Source organism: Cynocephalus volans, chromosome 12, assembly GCF_027409185.1.
Source record: "Cynocephalus volans isolate mCynVol1 chromosome 12, mCynVol1.pri, whole genome shotgun sequence".
Taxonomy (NCBI): Eukaryota; Metazoa; Chordata; class Mammalia; order Dermoptera; family Cynocephalidae; genus Cynocephalus; species Cynocephalus volans.
The window spans coordinates 5,496,436-5,519,161 of NC_084471.1; the positions used below are offsets into that span (position 1 = coordinate 5,496,436).

At 53.5% G+C, this 22,726-nt stretch overlaps 1 protein-coding gene across 2 annotated transcripts in view; it reads right to left on the reverse strand.

Moving 5' to 3' along the window:
- The window catches only part of FBLN1 (fibulin 1), an 80,726-nt gene that overhangs the window by 41,262 nt on the left and 16,738 nt on the right, over positions 1–22,726 (reverse strand). For both annotated transcript variants that reach the window (XM_063075108.1, XM_063075111.1), the window contains exons 3-11: positions 16,643–16,778; positions 13,941–14,112; positions 11,657–11,716; positions 10,128–10,229; positions 9,370–9,507; positions 7,952–8,089; positions 2,856–2,999; positions 1,934–2,062; positions 1,034–1,159 (exon numbers count right to left, since the gene is read on the reverse strand). In XM_063075108.1, coding sequence (XP_062931178.1) covers positions 1,034–1,159; positions 1,934–2,062; positions 2,856–2,999; positions 7,952–8,089; positions 9,370–9,507; positions 10,128–10,229; positions 11,657–11,716; positions 13,941–14,112; positions 16,643–16,778 — 1,145 coding nt within the window. The remainder of the gene's footprint in view (positions 1–1,033; positions 1,160–1,933; positions 2,063–2,855; positions 3,000–7,951; positions 8,090–9,369; positions 9,508–10,127; positions 10,230–11,656; positions 11,717–13,940; positions 14,113–16,642; positions 16,779–22,726) is intronic.

The following is a 22,726-nucleotide window of genomic DNA, read 5'->3' on the forward strand; positions in this document are numbered from 1 at the left end:
GATCCCCAGATAGAATGTGACATCTGCTGAGCACCTATTACATGCCAAGCCCTGGGCTGAACATGCTGTTCCAGTGATCCCAGCCCATTGCCAGCAGCCCGGGAGGTTGGCATTATCTGACAGCTACAAGACTCTCAGCACAAAGACTGTCCAATGTCCACACACCAAGAGACCTGGGGAGCTTTAGCATGGCTTCTACTGGCCCAAACCCATGTCTTTAGGATGAGGGCCCCGGCCCCCTTCAAACACCTGCCCGAGAAACCTCAGCGCTCCCAAAAGAATGTACTCTGTGTTCCAGCCAAAACCTGACCACAGGCCCTGACCTCCGTTTTTCTTAGCAGCATTTACTTTAGAAAAATTTGCAAATGTAAATCCTTTCTCCGTCCCTTTGAGATGTACATTCTACAGCCCAGGAGTGTCTTTCTCAAGGACCTGGGAGCCATTCCATCATCACGGAGGCCAGGGCCCCATCTCCCAGGCTCTGTGGGAGGGTAGGTGCCTGCCTTTGACGAGGGCCAGTTGGCAGACACAGGTGGCCAAATCACAGTGACCTTGCCTTAATGTCCTTGGCCACTTTCCTCTAGCATGTTCCAGCATTTAAAAAGCCTCCCACCTTTTGCTCTGGAGGACTAGAGATCAACTTAGCCTGCAGTCTCAGACAGTGGTCTGAATAAAATCTGCCATACTGCCTTTACACAAATGTCCAGCTTGTTTCGCTTTTATATCAATCCCTTTCCACCATGAGGACACTGATCAAGGTCAGTTGTCCCCAACGTCACATAATTGGTGGGTCTTACGCCCCCAGATCCTGTGCTCATGGCCATATCCCACTGGCCTGGTCATGTTATCAGGAGAAGTTGGGGCAGGCAGGCGATCCCCCAATAACATGCTAATTAGCGTGTGCTTTAACACAAACGCAAATCAGCCCCACTGGGGTCTGTAGGAGCAGTGGCCATCCTTGGAGGAAGGCAGTGTGGGGGAGGGGTGGATGAGGTCGCTGACCACCTGGCCCTGCCCCACGCCCCGCCTCCACCTTCACACGAGCGGCTGTCCACGGAGAGCCGGAAGCCCACGGAGCAGCTGCAGTGGTAGGAGCCGGGCGTGTTCTCGCACTTGTGGCCACACAGGCGCCCAGGGTAGCGCTGGCACTCATTGATGTCTGCAACAGAGGGAGTCCCGTCAGGCAGGGTCCACCCGCAGCAGTGCCCTCCTGCCCATGGTGGCAGCTCACGGCCTTCGTCCCTCACCTCCTTCCTCCTCATTTCTCAGACGAGAGAGGCAAAGCGACTTGTCCCAAAGGCATGGCAGATCAGTGGGAGCCGGGATCACCCCTGCTGTGCCCGCCCACTGGCCAAGCCTCACGCTCCTTCCGAACATGTGCCCTCCCGGCAGTCCTCTGCCCAGTGCCCACAAGGAGAGTCCACCCGGAATCTGGCCAGGAGGCCGGGGACAGCTGCCAGCCTCCCCTGAGCACCTGGTTTGGTGATGGCAGGCGCTGGCCGGGCAGGGCCTGACTCCACTCCTGGCCGTCTCTGGCTCTTGCTGACCTGGACTAATTGCACATCTCTGGCCCTGTGGCCCTGCATGTCAGCGGTGCCTCACTAACACTGTGGGAAATCACTAACACTGTGGCATTTGCAGACTTGGGCTTGAGTCTCATACACACTTGGAGGTTTCACGTCAAGCAGAGCACCTGTTCTACAGGTGGGGAACAGGCTCACACCTGGGAGGGCCTTGCCAGTGGCCACACGGCGTCGCAGTGGCAGAACTGGAGCTAGAACGGGGGTCTCCTGACCCGGGGGCTTCTCTCTGGGTCTGCCTGCACTTGGGATTTTCTCAGATGAGGACCATGGTCACTCCAGGTGCCACAGACAGTGTCCTCTCTGGTGCCACCTGGTTGGGTCCCCCGAGGCCTACAGGGATGCCCACGTACCCACGCACGTCCTGCTGATGCCATCGAAATAGTAACCAGGCTTGCACTCGCAGCGGAAGCTGCCTGGGGAGTTCACACAGCGATGTCCCGTCCCACAGGGCTCAGAGGGGGGCGAACACTCATCCACATCTTGCAAAGGAGAAACAGAGACACATGGAAAACCTTTAGTGCGGCTTTTCCCCCTAAGATAATCAGCAAGAATGGAGCATAGCAAGACGTGCACGGACAAAGCAGCGTCACCTCACCCTTCACAGACACCACTGATATCTGCGACGTGCCGGCCCCAGGCTGGGGGGACAGTGACCCAGGTGCAGCCCCTACCCACAGGAGACCTGCTCTGGCCAGCCAGCAATGACCCTCGTTAAGGCAGAAAGCACCCAGTGACCCAGGGGAGACACTGAGAAAGTGTACTGGGAGTCACGGGGAGGAAGACTCCTTCCCTGGCCGGGATCTGGGCAGGCCAGGTGCCCTGCATCCAAAGGAACATGGGAGCAGGGGGTCAGAGGGAATCATGTAAGAGCAAAAAGCCACACAGAGGGGACAGGGCAGCACTGGTGTAGGGAGTGGCAAGACCCATCTCAGTAAGTGTAAGGTTTGTGAAGTTGGGGCCAGCTCAGGAGGACTGAAATGTAAACAGGGGCGTCTGTCCTTTGTCACCAGTGAGGAGCTCCTGAAGGGCTCTGGGGAGGGAGGGGTGAGAGAGATTTGGGAGCTGGACAAACTGGACAGACGGAAGGAGACCAGGCTGGAGGCGGTGGATGGGATGGTGTTCTTCTGCAATAGTCCAGGTGAGATGACAAAGGCCTGTGCCTGGGGACTGGCAGTGGGATGGATGGGTGGGTGGGAATGGCACTGCTTTGGGGACCAAGTCTCCCCTTCCAGAGGAGGAAAATTTCAGATTTTTTTTTTTTTAAATACCAACCCACACAGCGAGTTCCCTCCTCATTGAGATGGTAGCCACGGCCACAGTTGGGCACATTCTTCTGGCAAGCGTAAGAGCCCTCCGTATTGATGCATGTCTGCCCGACAGGGCACGGGGCACTGATACTTAAGCACTCATTGATATCTAGAGGGGGAAGATGGAGACAACGTGGTTAGACGTGTGGGGTGTCCAAGATCCTGACAACCGGATCTCCAAAGGAGCCCCTTCCCCACTCTGCAAAACCACAAGCAGAGTCACTGCAATCCCTTTACCCTGGACCAAACAGCAGCCTCACAAATGGCTTCCAAATTTGCCAGCACACGTCGCCTCAAACACCACCTCCCTGGTCCCTCTTTTTAGCCCTAAACCAACACCTCCACCTTTCACTGCACCAAATCCAAACCTGCCTGGGGCCGGCCTGTGGCTCACTTGGGAGAGTGCGGTGCTGATAACACCAAGGCCACGGGTTCAGATCCCACATAGGGATGGCCGGTTGCTCACTGGCTGAGTGTGGTGCTGACAACACCAAGTCAAGGGTTAAGATCCCCTTACCAGTCATCTTTTTTAAAAAAAAAAAAAAAAAGACAAACCTGCCTGCCTGGTTTTGCTGTGTTTTTGTCCACCACACAGGTAGACGGAGCACCTTCTCTGGGGATGGTGCTAGGAGACAGAGGGGACCGTCCCCTCTGCACCGGCTCTCTGGCCCCTAGCAAGGCCCTAGGCTCCCCTGGTGACTGGCCAGGCCACGCCTGTTCCCCCAGCCCCACCTGGCCAGCCCTTTTCTGCAGCCCTCAATGCTCACACCCTAACAACACACCTACAGCTCCTGCAGCGGCCATGCCGGGTCCCACCTCCAGGGACGCCCATCCCTCGTCTGCCTGACGTAGCCATGCCTCTTTGAGCACCACCTCCTCAGAGACACCTTCCTGCCATACCCCCATCTGGACTCTGCATGGCCTGGGCTGACTCAGGGCCAGCCTGGAAGGGCTGTGGCTTCCTGAGGTTACAGCCCAGCATTCCCCTTCCTCCACTGGACAGGCCTCCTACGTGGGGACCGCAGGGCATTCACCTTTGGTGAACACACAGTGAGGAAGTGTGAACCAGTAAATGACCAAGCAGAACCAGGTTACACACGAGTTTCCTCCTTCTGCTCAAACTCGGTGTGAAAATGCACAGATTGAACTTCCTACTAGAGGTAGTCTCCTAAAAGAACCTGAGTTTTTAAAAATCGCTTGTGATTTGGTTGTGTATGTTACAAAAGAAAAAGAAATATCACCCTCATAAGACACCTACAAAGCCTCTGGGGTGGGGGGACAAAGAGAAGGGAGCGTCACAGAGGGGTCCTGAGCTCAGGTCAGAAAGAGGCGTCTTGGTACTTCCCGCCAGCCAAGCCCCACCGTCCTTGACAGCCAGATACACCAGCCCGACGCCCTCCCCGCCCTGGAGTGGGCCTTAGCACCACTTTACAGTTTACAAAAGCTTTCACGTCCATTGTCACTGCCCTCGACCACCACCCACCACGGCGAGCCTGCAAGCCCTGCCGGTGCTACGCTCTGCACTTTATAAGCAGGAAACCACAGCGCCCAGAGATTAAGTGGCTCCCAAGCTCACAGCTGGGGACAGGGGCTGACCAGGTCCCAGGTCTAGAACCAGGGTCTCCCGCCTCTCAGCCAGCACGCGGTCCCTTAAATCAGGGGTCAGCAAACTACGGCCTTGGGCTAAATCCAGCCCACTGCCTGCTTTTGCAAGTCAAGTTTTACTGGCACACAGGCAGGCCCACGCTGTAGCGTGTGGCCGATGGCTGCTTTCACGCTTCAACAGCAGAGTTGAGTGGTTGCAACAGAGACCGGGCGGCCTGAGGAGTTGACATCTACTATCCAGCACTTTACAGAAAGAGCTGGCGGCCCCTGCCCACATCAAGAACAAATGCAGATTTTAGCAAAGTGATCGCTGCTGTCTCCATAAGCCCTGCACTCCTCTCAGAGCCCCATTTCCCAAACTCTGTCCCATGGAACGATGGTGTCCCTTGAGACAACATGTGCTTTGCAGAGAGGGGAGTGCCCTCCACCAGGTTAAGGACCAGGTGGTCGTGGAATGAACGAATGAGTGAATTGGGAGAGTGAATAAAAAATAACAAATCAATATAAAAGGTCCAGTGAGTTTGGGAACACATTCTGCCATCTCTCCCTCTTAGGGGTTCGCATTGGAAGAGCCTGGGCAGACCCCGCTGTCAAGGTCCCTGTTCACTGTTTCAGACGATGCTTCCTAGACTCAGCAGAACCCCTTACTGCGTCAGAACCTGTGAACATCCCAGCACCTGGAGACCGGCATGTGGGAGGGAAGCCCTGCTCTGGCCCATCCCTCCTCCCCACTGGAGCAGAAGGGAAGATAGTGGGCAGAGGGAGGGCACTCGAAGAAAAAGAAATAGGAAAACTCAACAAAGATGTGATAGTCTCAAGGCCCTTAAAGTCCTGGAAAAGTCTACATTTTATAATAGGGAAAGAGGCCTCTGCTAAGGCCCTGACCTGTCCTATGGGCATGGCATGGCCAGGGGAGGGTTAGAAGGACTCTTGGGGCCCTGGGAAGATGGATTCCGGCTGCACACGGGGTCCACGCTTCCCACCACAGATCACGCTGTTTCAGCAGGAGTGAGGATACCCTCAACAGAGGCGCGAGAGCAGAAGGCCCTGGATCAGAGGATCAGGACCGGAGAGACAGCCCTTCTGGCCCTCTCCAGACGGCCTGCAACCATCTCCCATGGTGATACAAGTTCTCCTTAGAAAGAATTATTTCTGCAGGTGCACTCATCGTTTTATAAAGATGACCTAAAGGTGCTGACATAAAATGATTTCTAAATACCCTGTCAAGTGGGAAAACCAGCAAGTTGCCAAACATTCCATTCCCACTTTCATAAAAAATAAAAAGTCTTGAGGGCACAGAGCCCAGAAGGATGCACAGACTCTGCCCAGCTGGAGGCAGGACATGGCAGGGGAGAAGTGTCTGCTCTTGACACTTAGGTTTTGTTTGCTTCGTCGTAAAGAAAGATGTATATCACTTTTGAAATAAAAAGAGATAATTAAAAAAAGAAATGGAATCCTGGCTGTGGTTGCAGGGACTGGGAGCGCACAAAAGTCCCCCCGCCCCCCGAGGATGCTGACCAGGGAGGCCGCGCAGAGCTGGACGTTTGGTTTCTGAGGCTGTCACTGAGGACCCAGAGACGTCACGGGAAAACCCACGTGCCACCAGGCTGGGCTTCAGCTAGCGTCCTGGGCTTCTGCAGGGTTTTGCCCATTCTCCTGGGCTCTCCCCACAATCTAGGGAAGGACAGTGAGGGACAGTCCCTCTCTCCACTGCTCCTGTGCCTCAGCCCCTGCTCAGTGATGCACCCTGCAGAGGGGGAACATCGGGGCTATGCTGAGACTTGCAAATGTTCCTTTGTGGGAACTGGGCTGATTTTGCCATGACTCAGGGCTTCCAGCCTCAACAGACACTAGCCTCCTCCGCAGAGCCCTCTAAACAGGTTGCAAGTCTGAGCAGGACCCCCCTCCCTCCTGGCCCTGGGGAGCCAGCAGCCTCCCCACTCGCTGCCCCGTGCTGAGGGACAACTGCCCCGCTGGCAGGGGAGTGGCAAGGGGCCAACTTGCAAGCCAAGCCCCACGGGATGAAAGGTGAGTTGTAAGGGGAGAAGGCTGGGGTGGGGTTCAGATGGGGCCCAGTCCTAAAGGGTCACTGTTCTACACGTCTTTAAATAACTTAGGGTAGTAAAAAATGGGGGGGAGCTTTCAATCAAAACTACCATTTCAAGTAAATGATCAATACAGATCTATCTAAGAAAAAGTTGAGATAGAAATAAGACAAATTCACAGTCCCTTGCTCATGCAGGGCCAGCCTGTCAAGAGGAGGGGGATGTGGACCCCTCGGGTAGGGTGGGGGGCACCTCGTGCCAGCTGCAGTTCAGATCAGGAGAAAAGTCTCTCCAACCTCAAAGGCAGCATCTGGAAGTTTCTGCCGAGCAGAGGGTGAGGGAAGGCTGGCAGATCTGGACTAAGGTGCTGACCACAAACAGTGGCCGAGCCAGATGGTCAACCTGGACGACCCCGGGGGAAGGCAAGGGCCACCTCCTGTCTTTCCAGAGCAGGCACCGCTCCCTGACCCTGCACCACGCTGCTCCTCCATTGTGAGCAGTCAGACCACATCTGTTTTTACACTAGGTTCACATGGGATTTTCTCTCCTTTCACATTGGTCTTCTGATATCAACAAAGAGTTTGGTTTTCTTAAAAAATTGTGGTGACATATATGTAACATAAAATTTGCTCTCTTAACCGGTTTAAGAGTACAGTTCAGCATTAAGTACATCCACACTGCTGGGCAACCACCACCACTGTCTGTCTCCAGAAACTTTTCATCCTCCCAAACTGAAACTCCATACCCATGAAACGCTAACTGCCCCCTGCCCTCCCCTCAGCCCCTGGTAACCATCCTACTTTCTGTCTCTATGAACTCAACTACTTACAGAGTATTTTTGTAAACAATTTTGTAACAGACTAAACAGCTGTGGCAGGAAACTACCATTCACTGAGTGCTTCCCACGTTCCAGGCATTTTGCAAGCACTCCCTTAATCCTTGCCTCGAGCCTATAAGCCAGATACTATGATCACTCCCATTCTACAGGGGAGGAAACTGAGGCTCAAAGGAAGTAAGGAAATTTTCTTAGGTCCCTCAGCTTAAAACCAGGTGGCTCTGACTCCAAAACCCAAGGTCTTTCATCCACGCCAAGGGTTGGCAAACTATGACCCTCAGGCCAAACCCAGCTTGCCACCTGTTTTTCTAAATAAAGTTTTATTGGAACATAGCCTTGCTCATTTGTTTATATATAGTTTGTGGTCTGTGCTACAACAGCACAGTTGAGTGATTGCAACAGAGACCACGTAGCCCACAATGCCTAAAATATTTGCTATTTGGCCCTTTATGAGGTAAAGCTCACCAATCCCTGCTCTGCACACTATGTGGCCCCTCGGATTCCAGAGGCGTGGCCTGTGGCTGGACCATTCGCCCGCCTGGAGCACCCCACTAGCCCTGGCGGCAGGCGTCTTACCAATACAGTTGCCTAGAGCATCTTGTATAAAGCCACTCTTGCACTGTAGCTTGGGTCTGCAGCGGAAGGATCCCAGAGTATTCTGACAGATAAAATCGGGGAGGCAGTTATGAATACCACTCTCACACTCGTCAATATCTGGTACATCATAAAAAAAGGAAATTGTTAGCAAGAGTCCTGACAGAAGCATCTTACAACACTTTACGATCACAAGAAAGTTTTTTTAATGCTTATTACTCAAACTATAACCCCAAACATTCCAATAGAGAGGTCACGTACAAAAAGGGCTTTAGCGAGCCAAACAGTGCTCAAGTTGCTGAATACTTAAAAATGTTGATTTTTCTTTTCCCCAAGACTCTTATGAGGCAAAACTTTCTGTTATATAATAAATAACCCAGGCATTTTCCTGGCAGACATTATTATTATTCGTTTCAGGCTAAGTGTGTGTTTAATTTAGATCACAAGGCAATGATCCAAGTGGCAGTAAACACAGTCTCCATAAACTTATTCATTCTGAAGTCTTCACGATATTCCAAATATTCACAATGGTTACTGCTGTGACAGGATGCAATGGGCTGTCCTCCCCTTGGAGTTCATGGCTGTCAAACGTTCAAATATGTATACTAGCCAGCTTGGCCACTGGGCTCTCGGGGTCCAAAGGCCCGCCAGTGTGCAGGGTGGAGGGGACTGAACTTGCACAGTGGCCCTCGGAGGTCAGGAGGGTGGGCCCTGCTTTTGAGTCACCCTCATAGTTCAAGATCAACATTTTTATGCAAGTGTTTTTGTCCTTCTGAAAGGCTTGAAACTCTCTGCAGAGAACTATGTTCTAAAAGATCCTCATCAGATCCTTATCTGCCAAATAACATCTATGGCTTGGCAGGGAAGAGCTGCAGCCAGAAATGTCATGTTTTTAGCAGCGGAAGGGGATATGCTTTGAACTTCAAGGAAGCCTGAAATCAGATGGCAGGCAGCTGTTGTGCAAAAATAGTGGAATTTTTTTTTTTCTTTTTCTTTTTTTATTGTAGAAAGCACATATGAGCACCTAAAATTCATCCCTGATCTCGTTTTAAAATGATCGGGCACTGAACCTTTTCAGAAATCCATATTTGCCATCAACTCAGCACCAGAAGAAGATATACAGAACTAGCCAGTACCGGTGCGCTACTGCCAACCTTTTAAACATCCGAATATGACTGACAATACTTTCACTCTTCATCCCATTCACCCTTGACACTCCTAGTTATTGGTCACGCAGGTGTGACCCCATCCCTCCCGCAGATGAGGAGGCTGTACCCCAGGCAGCCACACGGGGGCGCCCACCACCAGAGCCCAGACCCAGGAGCCTCATGCCGCCCTCCCACCGCGCCATGTCCGCCCGCAGGTACAGGAGGATTTTAGACTCGGAGCATATGCCGTACCTTTGCAGCTATTGTCCTCTGTGAGCTCATAGCCAGTCCCGCAGCTGCTATCTCGCTGGCAGCGGAAAGAGCCCACTGTATTGATGCAGGATTCTCCAAGCCGGCAATTGTGGCTGCCCATGATGCATTCATTGATATCTAGGAGCAACCAAGGCAACACAGGAGTAACCAGCAAGAACTGATCCTCACGCTTTCTCAGAAGGAATGTACCAGAAGCCACGGTGGGACTGGTTCCCTATGCCCGTCAAGTCACCCACTCAGACTGAGCTGAGCCCTGCCTTATGCCCATCTGGAGCATGTGCTGGACTGGGGTCATGGGGACATGTCACCAAATCAGAAGCAATGATTCCCCTCCTTGCTACGTTTCAGATCCATTGCTCTTTCTGGGTAAGTGCCAATCCCTCTGTGACCCTCAAGAACCCCATAAGGGGCGCAGCATCTCCCTCATCTCCCAGATGAGGGGGCTGAGAGAGGCTGGGACAAACCCAAGGCCACTCAGCAGACCCTGGATCTGGACCCTGTTTGGACGCAAATCCAGTCCTCTTTCCCAGCCCCAGTGTTTATGTTCTGGATGGGGGGTCCTATCTGGGAGCCGTGGAGCTGCAAACTCTAAGGAGCGCCAGAAAGCCAGTCCTGGGCTGCTCTCCACCCCAAATGGGGCCCCAGGGTGTGCAAGGCAGGCCCTGCTCAGACCCTAAGACACACTCCCGCGCCCAGTGACACGCAGGTCCTGCTGGCAACTGGGAGGGAGACGTTACCTTCACAGGAGACGCCATCGGCCAGTAGTTGGTAGCCCACGAAACACGAGCAGACCACCTTGTCCCCCGTGTCGCGGCACTGCTGTTTGCAGGGCCCACCGCCTGTAATCAGAGCAGACGTGAGGGTGGGTGCAGCCCAGAGACCTTTGCTTTCTAGGTCTGTTCAGACCGGGTCAGAGAAAATGCCCACAGTGTAGACTGACTCAAGAAGGCAGGTTCCCGGGCTGGAGCCCACCCATGGGAGACCCCAGCCATTGACTGACCAATGCGGTGGTGTGCAGAGCAGCCTCTGAAGGTTATAGTGGGGCTGGAAGGGGCAGTGCAGAAAGAGTGGCCACCTGCTGCCAGCCACAGACCCCGCAGGAACAGGCCCAGAACAGGCCCCACCCGCCCCCACATAATTCTCAAACCCCATTCCCATCTCTGCTGCCTCAGCTCCAGTGGCCTCTCATCTGGCTGTGGCCACAGCCGCCCCCTGCCTGGGCTCCCTGAGCAGCCCTGGTACTGCCCTGTAACCCACGGGGCAGCCAGTGGGTAGGCTCAAAGTGTGTCTCACCGGGACAAGCTTCTACCAGGTAAAGACTTGGCGAGATACATTTCGAACTGCTGCCCAGGACCTGCAGGGCCCTGCCCGCTTCTCCACCTGTTCCTCTGTCCCTCCATGCCCCCCTCCCACCCCCACCGCCCACCAGCACCTGCACCCCTCACCAGGTTTGAGACTGCCACTCCTGCTGCCCAAAATACCCTTTCGGTGTCATTCTCCTGGCCAGTCCATCCTCATCCATTGCAAACCAGCCTTTCTCTCCTCCAGGAAGACCCTCCCACTCCCCCTAGAGAGCTTATGAGGCTTTCCGGGGCTCTATGCTCCTCCTGTCTCCTCTTCTCCCAGGCCTCTGAGCCGACTGTCACTGTACGCTGACCGCATTATCTTGTGATTACACTGCCTCCCTGATTAACACCCCAACCACAGGGCGGGCCGCTGAATGAATCTGTGAAGCCAATCTGCCAGTCTAGACATGCCGGAATGTTCCATTAAAGAGAAATAAAGTTTCATCATGTGAAAAACAAAACTGCAAGTTCATACTTTAAATTTGAAAATGTCTCCCTTGGGAGAAAAATGACTATTACTGATGGCACCGTGGTTGGGCTCCAGGGACACCAAGGCAGGTAACACGTAGCCTCCTCCCTGAGGGGCTCCCAGCCTCGGGGAAGCCAGCGGCCACCGTTCACAGAGCCTGTGAGCTCTCGGAACATTCAGGGAAAAGCTGTTCTCACCACAGCCCCTTTTCCACAAGCCCACCCTCCGCCTTGCTCCCCGGGGGCCCCCAGCTCTGGAGGGTGAAGGGGAAGAGAAGGAGGGAGGCCAGGGGTCCCCGAGGGCAGAAGTGGCTCACAGTTGACTCCTGGCCAAGGGGCACTTCTGAGGGTGAACCAAAGCAAACCTGAGGCCCAAACTCCCAATGAGGTCAGTGCTGACTTTGCTCTGGGTGTCATTAGCTACCAAACAGGTCCCAGGAGCAGTGTCTCACCTCGACAGCGGTCATTCAGGTAGGGGTCCTCCTGTTCCTCCTCGACCTCAGAAATCTTAGCTACGGGGGAAAGAGAGACCAAGACAGACGTTTATCCAACCCCAGTGTCCCATCTCGTCTTAGAAGAAACCCCAGATATTTTCTCTTTTTGTCAATATCAGGAAGTAATGCCCATTTTTAAATCTTACAAACAGCTAAGTATTAACTTTTATCCTTTTTAAAAGAGAATTACACCCATAAGTTAGTTAAATCTCCGAAACATCAGTTATAACAGAAGCAGCACAGGCGCAGCGGGCTGTGATCACTAACGTCACGCTGAGAGCTGCTACAGAGTCCAATTACTCGAGTATTTCAGCAATGCGGTCAGCCTTACTATCCACCAGGACACATCCTCCAAGCCCAAAGCCAGGCACACGGTGAAAGTTTATTGTCATGAGTGGAATCTCATCCCCCCGCTGAGCTATCAAACACTCACATTAGTTTCTGAAGGCTTGCTCTTGACCTCAGTACTTACTGGGTTGCAGGCCAGGGCTGGTCTGCAGACCCTCTCTGTGGCCCTTCGGTAGCACACAGTAGGCCCACAACACATGTCAGTGCAAGGGAAGAAGGTGAGTCCATGCCCGGGTGAGGAGGAAAAGACGGGAAACCCTCCCAAAGGAGGAAGCATTTGATGAAAGTCTGAGCAGGAATTAAAGCAGATCGAAGATGGGGAGAGAGAAACCATCTGGATCTACAGAAAAGCCCGAGATTGTTAATACAGCAGACATAAATCTACAGAAATCCTCCCAAGAGACACAGGAGAAATTCTCCACCAGGATGAACAGTTTGGGTTTGTTTCATGTGAAAATATCATCTCTGATTTCAAAAGCTGGAAAGTGGTCCCAATCGCCCTTTATGACTGTGACTTCTGAAATCAAAAGTGAGAGATGAGTCTCTTTGACCCAGGACCCCAAAGCCATCGGGGTCAGGAAGCCACATGACAGATGGACTAGCTTAGAGACAAGGCGTCTGTGAGCCCTTCCCTTTCAACCCTTCTGGCATATTCTGCTGTTTTAACAGAGGGGGATGAAGCTCTGAAAGAGGAGGGAACAGGCCCAAAGTCACTGAGCAAGCTCGGGCAGGGTGGACTCCTGCATTTTTCCAGGGTGATGTCCATTATGGCACAAGAAACCATCACATAAGTGAAAAAGACCATTAATCAACCAAGAAATGTCCTGAACATGTAACTGAGCCATGTCCCAAGCAAGGCTTTGGACAAAACAGAGGTCAGAAAAGCACAGCTGGGAGCTGTCTTGAAACGGTTCTTGGGGTCACACACCCCTCTGCCGAGTGAGTGTCTGTTGTCTGAAAGAACATAGCCTGTTGTTAACAGGCAATGTCCCCAGCCTTCGCCCACACACCCTGGGCTCCAAATGGAGACGACACCAGCCACGAATCAGAAGGTCAGGGTTCACGCTCATCTGCGTGTCGGCCATGTGACCTTGGGCATCAGGTTCTTGTCTATGAAGCAAAAGCAAGGGCAGCCACCCACGCTGCCCCTGGCTGTTGGAGGGACAGGGCAAAACCTAGAGGGCAGAGGCTTAGGGAGCCAAGTGCCACACCAGACACTTTGTACCCATTCTCCATTCAATCCTCCCTTACGCTACCTCATGAAGTAGGGCTGCAATTATCCCCATTTCACAGATGGGGAAATGGAGGCCCAAGTTTCACATTAGGACTGGGATGTGAACAGATTACTCTGATCCCAGATCCTGAGTGCTCGGCCTCACTCCAGGACAGTGGTTCACAGATGAGGTAACAAACATGAAATGGCTCTGAGAACTAGAACAGGTCTGCGCGAGCAGGGCAGTGGTACTGCGCATGCCACACAGCCTTTGATGGCTAATGTTATGGGTCCACTTGGCTGGGCCACGGTACCCAGACATTTGGTCAGACGCTCATCTAGATGTTGCTGTGAAGGTATTTTTTTAGATAACATTAATATTCAGTCAGTGGACTTTGACAAAGCAGATGGCCCTCCATCATAATATGGGTGGGCCTCGTCCCATCAGTTGAAGGTCCCAAGAAAAACAAGTCTGACCTCCCCCAAGGAGAGGGAATTCCGCCGGCAGACTGCCGTTGGACTCGAGCCGCAATGTCACCTCTTCCCTGGGTCTCCAGCCCGCCAGCCCACCCTGCAGACTGTGAGCCAATTCCTTAAAATACATCTCTTTCTCTCTCTATACATATCCTAGAGAACCCTGACTAACACGCTGCCCCAGAGGGAAGAGAGGAGAGAAATTACCCGGTTCTTGGAGGTCCCCGACGTCCCCCGGGGCAAAGTCTGCGGTCTCCTGGCCCTTGACGCAGCACGCTCGGTAGACCAGTCCACACTGATAGCCAACCATGAAGCTGTACTCGCAGCTCTGGCCCTGGGCCTGGGCTGCCCTCCCCAGCAGGCAGCAATGGCAGCACCTCTGCAAACACAGGCGGAGACTACAGATAGAGAAGCTGGGCAGACTGCCAGCAGGGCCCCCTGATGTGCCTCAGGGGACACCTCCCTGATCCGTCCGTGTCCACACACCGTGGACAGCAATGACACATGTCAGACTTAGGTACCACTTCTCAATGTTGGCAATAAATAGCAAAGAAAGCTGAGCCCCCAAATCTTCTAGGTCTCGGTTTTGAAAGAAACTTTATAGGGGCTGCACCCAGCATGAGCTCCACCTCCCCTCCCTACCCATGCCCTGCCCAGCAACCACCCGGCTCTGCCCACACACCTCCAGAAGAGGAGCCTCTTAGAGGGTCACGCAAGAGCTCCAAAGTGTCCACCCCTTTTGCGGGGTCTAAGAATTCTCTACTATGCCCAGAAGAATGGATATGCACCTTGTCTCCCCCTCTGGAGTTGGAAGGCTCAGGAAGCATTGGGCGTTTGAAAAGCATGGGCCCTTGACAAATCATCACGCAAGGCATGGGATTAGGTTGTTGCTTGGCACCTGGACCCCCAAAATCACACCTGAGTCCCTGAGTCCTCACACCTGAGCCCTGGAAACAACATACACCCTGCCACACGATCAGCACCACTGCAGTCCTTATTAAGTGGTTACCCTAAGAAGAACACAGAACTTTCTAAAAAGTCCACAGCAGGAACTAGGGAGGTGTGGCTTTGCTCTAGTTTCTGTGGAGGTTGATGGGTGTCTAGGGGTCAAATGTGCCCCCCAGAAGTTCATGTATTGGAAGCTTGACCTCCACGGTGTTAAGAGGGTGAGAAAGCCAATTACAGTAACTGAAAGGTGGGGCCTCTGAGAGGTGATTAGATGGTGAGGACTGTGCCCTTGTGAAAGGACTGATCCATTCATGGCATAATGGGTTATCACGGGCGTGGTTCTGATGGCTGTATAAGGAGGGCAAATGAACAGGTCAGCTCTCTTGCTCAGCCCACTCTCACCACGTGACAACCTAGTCACTGTGGGATTCTACAGAGAGTTCCCACCTAGAAGAAGACCCTCACCAAATGTGTTCCCTGAACCTTGCTTGGACTTCCCAGCCTCCAAAATTGTAGAAATGAATTTCATTTCTTTATAAACTACCCAGTTGCAGGTATTTTGTTGTAAGAAACAGAAATGAACTAACACCTAGGTCTTCCATGCGACCAGAAAGAGCAGGGGGCGTCCGCTACCTCATCCACCTTTGGAGTGTGAGTAAACTTTCCCGGAAACACAAATCATTCATCTGCCAAAGCAATCTGGACCCACTCCTGTTAGGGTGCTTTGTGCTTTTCTGCACCTCCCTTTCTCTCGAGTCTGAGGACATGGGAATAGCTGTCTGACAGGCATCCGCAGAGCCCCAGCCCTGCCCGGGGAGGCAGTCACTGGATGCCCAATGTCCTGGCTGCAGACATCCCTAGACTAGGCCGCTCCACCCTCACCCCACCCAGCTCCCTCACGCCAGAGCCTCCTCCTGTGAAAGCCCACACAGGCAAAGGCGGGTGGGGGCTCTGGACCCCCAAGTCCTCCACACAGTCTCCCTCCATGGCCCAATCTGTGAGGAGAGAGAATACCCAAAAAGGAACCCCCACACCCCCTCCTAGAATCCAGACTTCACTCAGATTCTTGCTCCACGAAATAACTACATCTCCTTCCTAACCGGGAACAAGAAAGCTTCTTCCAGGGAATTCACTTTCGTCATCTGGCACCTCCAACAGAGGCCCAGCCGACCAGGTTAATGTTTCCAAACCAAAGTTCCTCCTGGCCAGGCTTGTTTTCCTCCCTTGGGAGGTGGTGAGGGAGGGACAGCCTGGACATCTGTAGTGTATTTGTGGTGTTCAGACCTGAGAACGCTGTCAGGCCCTTCTCCGCATCATGCAAAGAAGCAGACCTTCCACAGCAATGGCAGGCCTGAGTGACCTGGCCTGGACTTGGGGTCCCAGGATGCTCAGTGAAGGATTACATCATTTACTCACAGCTTTCCTTCAGTGCAGGACCCTCCCCCAATAGTTGCTGTGAGACCCCAATAGGGCTGCCGAGAGACCACTTCAGAGTGTAGGCCTCTCTGAATCTCAGTTTCATCCTCTACAGTAGTTATAGAAGTCATGTGATATAAAAAGCTTTGGTGGGGGCCCATTCTGAACTCTGGCCCCAACTAGCCTGGGGGCAGAGAAGCTTAAAGACCTCCTTCAAGGGGTGGAGGTGCCTACCCTGATGAGAAGATTCTGAAGGCCCCAGATGACCCCTGCTCTGGCCTCTGCATTCTGCCTGAAGCCTGGGGATGGGTGGTCCTCAGGACAGGCCAGCTCACTTCATCCCTGTTTCCCCAGCATGGGACTGGGCCCTGGGTGTCCTCTAGGGCTTACTGACTAGACTGGAGGAGGAGGGAACACTTGAATGGGAGGGGGCCTGGGCTGGCTGAGCTGAGAAGGGGCCCAGAGTCTGCTGAGCTGGGAGGGGACCTGGGCCTGCTGGCTAGCAGGGGGATGGACAGAGGCACCACACGGTCCTGGGTCCTTACCTTCACAACAATGGCCTCTAGGCTGGCGCTGTCACTGTGGGATGTGGCACAGCTGTCCTGCTCATTGGCCAGGTTGATGCCTGTGGCACAGTGCAGCTCTTCCAGCTGGTTGTGGCAGCACTGCTCCTGGACCATCCTGTGGGTGGAGGGGCAGGCTGAGCCAGGGCTCTGCAGGTGGGGGATCCTCTGGGCAGTACACAGGGCCCAGGAGCAGAGGCACCTCAGGGACAGGGCTCTGTCACTTTTGGGCCTCCTGTCCCCTGCCCCCACAGACACACAGAGACACACACACAATGCCTGGCATACAGAAGGCACTCAGTAAGTGTTTAGCTAGAAATACTGAATGCAGAGTGGTGCCTGGGGTCAGAGTCAGGAGACCTAATTGGGCTGCCAAAGAGGGGATTCATCTCTCTGAGCTCTGAGCTTCAGCCACAGAATGTCAAGAAAAGCAAAACCCAGCCAGCTGCCAGGTTATTTTTTGGGCCAAACCCTCACATCCTTCCTAAAGTTGAATTCTTCTCAATGCGCCCCATCTTCTAGGCTCAGAGGAAATAGCTTCAGAGAGTTTGGGGCCGAAGCCTGCCCAAATCCCCAAAGTCAGGGACAGTGGCAGCTATGGCAGTAGTGCCCACATCTCCCAGCCCTGCCAGGGCTCTGGGAAAAAGTCCCTGGAAAACGGGGACCTGTGTAATTGGAGGACCGCGACCTACCAGACTCGGTTCCTAAGACACAGCCGCAGGGCTGTGACAGCTGAGGGAGCTGTGCCGGCTGGCCCTGCAGGCGTTGGGAGGGAGGTGTGCGTGTCGCAAGTGGCTCCCAACCACACCCAAAATAACCCCAGCCTTGGCCAAAGCCAGCAAGGGCAGGAAGAGCTGCCCGACCTGCACTGTCCAGGGCGGAGGGCAGGGCCCAGCCAGCCTCCCTGCCCTACCAGCCAGGCCACTCCCCAGCCACAGCCAGCAGCCCCCAGCCCACCCTTTGTCCCACCCTACCCTGTGGCAGGTCTGCACCTGGCTTTCCCTGTGTGTATCTGTCTACGCTGTGCTATTGCATGTTTCACTCACGCTTCCAGTGGATTTGCAAATAACGGGCATGTCACTAAACTGTCAGACAGAGCAACCAGATATGTGCATCCATCACTCATTCAAAAAACATGGGCTGGGGCCGGCCGGTCAGCTCACTTGGTGAAGTGTGGTGCTGATAACACCAAGGTCAAGGGTTTGGATCCCCTTACCAGCCAGCAGCTGGAAAAAAAAAAGGCTGAACAGAAACCAACAAGACTGGGCCGGCCCGTGGCTCACTCGGGAGAGTGTGGTGCTGACAACACCAAGGCCACGGGTTTGGATCCTATATAGGGATGGCCGGTTAGCTCACTTGGGAGAGCGTGGTGCTGACAACACCAAGGCCATGGGTTCGGATCCCTATATAGGGATGGCCCGTGGCTCACTCGGGAGAGTGTGGTGCTGATAACACCAAGGCCACGGGTTCGGATCCTATATAGGGATGGCCAGTTAGATCACTTAGGAGAGCGTGGTGCTGACAACACCAAGGCCACGGGTTAGGATTCCTATATAGGGCTGGCCCGTGGTTCACTCGGGAGAGCGTGGTGCTGATGACACCAAGGCCACGGGTTCGGATCCTATATAGGGATGGCCAGTTAGCTCACTGGGTGAGTGTGGTGCTGACAACACCAAGGCCACGGGTTCGGATCCCTATATAGGGATGGCTGGTTAGCTCACTTGGGAGAGCGTGGTGCTGACAACACCAAGTCAAGGGTTAAGACCCCCTTACCAGTCATCTTCAAAAAAAAAAGAAAGAAAGAAAGAGACCAATAAGACTAACAAGTGTCAGTGAGGATGCAGGGAAGTGGGAGCCCTTGTGCTCTGCCGGTGGGATGTAAAATGGAGCGGCTGCTGTGGACATAGTGTGGCAGCTCTTCAGAAAATTAAAACAGAATTACTATATGATCCAGCAAGTCCACGTCTGCGTCTATGCCCAAAAGAACTGAAAGTGGGATCTCAAGGAGATATTTGTACAGCCACGTTCGTGGCTGGATTATTTACAACAGCCCAAGTGCCCACCAGCAGACGAATGGATAAACAAAATGTGGTGTGTTCATGCCAGGGAATATTATCCGGCCTTCTAAGGGAAGGAAATTCTGACGGATGGTACAACACGAATGAACCTTCAGGACATTATGCTGAGTGCAAGAGGACAAAAGGACAGGTACTGTATGATCCCACTCACCTGAGGTCCCTGGAGTGGCCAAAGTCATTGAGACAGAAAGTGGAGTGGTGGGCGCCGGGGTGTGGGGGTGGAATGGGGGGTTATGGACGTGGTTTCAGTTTGGGAAAACGAAAAAGATCTAGAGGTGCACAGTGGTGATGGCTGCATGACAATGGGAACGTACTTACTGCCACTGAACTGTACACTCAAAAATGGTTGAGATGGTGAATTTTATGTTATATATGTTTTACCACAATTTTAAAAAATTGGCAGTGGCCCTACTGTGTGCCAAGCTGGTGCGGAGGCTCCAGGAATGGCCTGGTGGGGAGAGCAACCCTCACACCACGGGGACTTCGGGGCAGCAGGGATTCGACTCTGCTCTGGTGGGGGAAGGAGCCTGGCGCTGAGCGTCTGGAGCGCTGGGTCCAGATCTCTGCTCTCCTGTCGCTGCCTGGTCAACCTGGATAAGCGCCCTCACCTTTGGGAGCCCCTTTTTCCTCACCTGTGGGGTCAGGCACCACCACCAGTGCACTTCGGAGGTGTTAGGATGGTCCAGGGAGGCACCGGCACAGCAGAGCCTTGGAGGTTATGAAGTTCCACCCACTGTCACGGCTGTGACCCCTCCTGGGGCTGAGTCCCCCCCAGGCAGCTGATCCCACAGTACCAAATGCCCCAGGACTGTGAGTGGCTTTGCAAAGGACATGTCACAAGTAAGGCCAGAGTGTTGTGTGTGATGAGAGCCAAGAGGGAGCTGACTGGGACCTGGCTGCCTGGCCCAGCTCTGCCTTCACTCCCTGGATGGGTGACCTTGGGCAACGTACTTCCACTGTCCGGGCACAGGGAAGAAACTGGACCACTGGTGGCTCTCACAGGAGTTTAAGGTCCTGGACCTTGGTTCCAAGGGCATGGGGAGAAAAGAGATAAAAGCAGAGCTGTGGGCACACACTAGGGCCCGCCCAGCTGCAGCCTCCTCTCCCACAGGCAGCCAAGGTTTCCCAGGAACTGCTAAATCTTCAGGGAACCCAGTTTGAAAATCAAAGGCTCTAGGAGCCATTTTGCGGGAGGATTCACGAAGCTGGTCACTCTACCCCTTGACCTGGCAGAGCCCAACCTCGCCCGTATCCCAAACACTCCCTCCCGGGCTAGAACCCCCAAGCACTTCTGCACCTGGTGGGTTTTGCGAAGGGCCTGTTTGCCCTAACAAGGCTTGAGGGTGAAGACTCACTGCCAGGAAGGCTGGCACAGAGCCAACCCCAGGTGCCCCCGACACCGCCACAGTGCAGAGATTCATGGTTTCATTCTCCCGTCCCCTCAGCCTATGACTTTTTTTTTTTCCTTGTCAAATGCATCATGATTGCAATAAACTTTCATCATATCTTTACCCATGGCCATCTTAAGTCTTGTCATTCACAGACAGTTAATTCTTTACTCTGGCACTTTTCATAAGCCTAAAGTGTGTTTTGTCTTCAAAGAGATTCATGGAAAGGACTCTGATAAGGGCAGGTTTCTGATAACTTTAAAATTACACCATTTGGACTGGGCAAGAATTCCCAGTACGCTAATGAAGAAAGTGACTGGTTCATAAAACTGCTAACCCAACATCAAGCAGAACAAGGATTAATTAAATACCAAGGAAATGAGCTGGCAGATTTTTATGCTAAGCCTGCCAGTACTGAAAACTTTAAGATATGTAATTTGTTTGGGGTTTGGTGTTTTTTTTGTATTTTTTTAAGTTTATTTATTTATTAATATTATTTTTTTACATTCTATGATGCTGCAGAGCAGTTGGGGAGGAGAAGGGAGGGGAAGGGGGAAGGAAATAGGGTGGGAGAAGGAGGAAGGAGGAGGGGTGGGGTTGAGACCTGTGGTACCCGCCTCATTCCTTCAGGGGAGACCAAAGGGCTTCCAGCAGTGCCTTGGTCATTGTTGAGCTGGGTGCAGATGTCAGGGGGGTGTGGCTGAAGCCCTCGCCCCCACTGCCCTAGCTCCAGAGCCAGGGGTGCTTCTTGCTACTGCTTGGTGGTTGTTGCTGGGCTGGTTGTGGGTGTCAGCAGGGCATGACCAAGGCCCTTGGCCCCCCACCACCCCAGCTCAGGAGAGCCTGGGGTGCTTTCTGCAGAGTCTTGGTGGTCATCGCTGGGCTGGCTGTGGGTGTTGGGGGGTATGGCTGAGGCCCCCAGCCCTTCCTCCTCCCTGGCTTGGTAGCCCAGGGGACTTCCAGTCATCTAGGCTTTATAGGTATTCTTTGGTGATGTAAGACCTTTACTAGTTAATATTAAACTTTGTCTCTGGTCTGTGGGTATTTTGTTTTTTCTTCCAGTTCTGTGTTGGATTATTTGCTGTTCCTACCACTTGAACTCATCACTTGAACTAATTTGTTGTCCTTTGCTGACTTCTAAAATGGGGGAACTTCCTGTGGGGACCAGTACTTGAGCTCTGCGGTTGAGCTAAATTGCTGCTTTGCTGCTGATTCTCTGGGGAAGTCTTTTTGAGTGGCTCAGGGTTTAATGGTTGACTTTATAGTTACTTCCGGGTCTGATGAGATCTGGTGCACCCAGGTTGTGTGGAAACTCTGGTCTGGGCCTGAGTCTTTTTAGCAACTGCACCCCCTGCAGTTCTGTATTCTTGACCTGTCTCCACTGAGTGGTCCTGTGCTGATGGGGGGCAGATCAGCTGTCCATGCTGTGTCCTGGTGTTCTCCCGGTGGGCCCATCTCCCCCAACACCTGCACTCCAAACATTTCCCATGGGACAGGCCATGTGCCGGTCCCTTGCAATGACTCACCAGCCTCTGACTGGCTCCTTTTTTCAGTTGTTGTGGCTCCTCATTCCTATGTGGATCCATGGGAACCCTGTTAGTGGTCCTGCTGGCCTGGGGGCCACCAAGGCCCTCTTCTCCCCTGCCACCTCCAAGCAACCTCATATGAAGGGCACAGCTGCAGCTTTTGCCAGCTCCTGCTCCATGCACTCACCAGGGCCAGCCTGCAAGTGGCCAGGGCTTGAAATGGTGGGAGCGACCCTTTCTTTGTCTCATCGCGGCTTCTCCTGCCTTCATGCACTCTGTAGGTCTCTCCTCCTCTTCCCCTGAGCTCCAGCAGCTCCAGCTTGGCAGTCATTGCTTTTTAATAGTAGTAAATTGGTTGATTTGTGGGAGAGGGTGACACTGGGGACGGTCTATTCTGCCATCTTGACCAGAAGCCAGCCTTTGGCTTAAATGCCATCTCCACACAGACGGCTTTCAGCTCTCTCTCTGGCCAGGCCTCTCCCTTGCACTCCTGCCTGGCCTCCAACCGCCCACTCAGGTCTCCACTTAGATATCCAAGGCGGACTCCACTCCTCCCCAGGAGCTCCACCTTCTCTCCCATGGTCGTCCCTGCTCCTCCAGGCAAACTCCATGTGTCCAGGTGCCCAGAGCAAGACCCTGGAGCCATCCCTGACTTCTCTGAATCCCACTCCCCTCCAAACACTAACAAACCCTGGTGCTTTGCCTTCAAGCAAGTCACGTCCACCATCAGCCCCCTTTCCGCCACCTCCCCTGCCTCCACCCAGCTCCAAACCACAGGCATCCCCCTCAATTGTCAAAACAGCCAATTAGTATCTCTGCGGCTTCCACCTCCCTCCCTCAATCTCTTCCTCACACAGGGTCTGTTTTCAAGGGCACATTCAGACAGATATGCATCCACCCATCTCTGCTCAAATCCTCCAGCAGCCTCTCATCTCACTCAGTCTCTAAATCACCTAGACAGCCCAGGACGATCAGCCCCCCACAGCGCCCCAAGGCACCATGGTTACCATCTGACCCTGTGGCTTCCTGCCTGGCCAGGCCTACAGCCACCCTGGCCCCTTGCCGTTGCTCCAT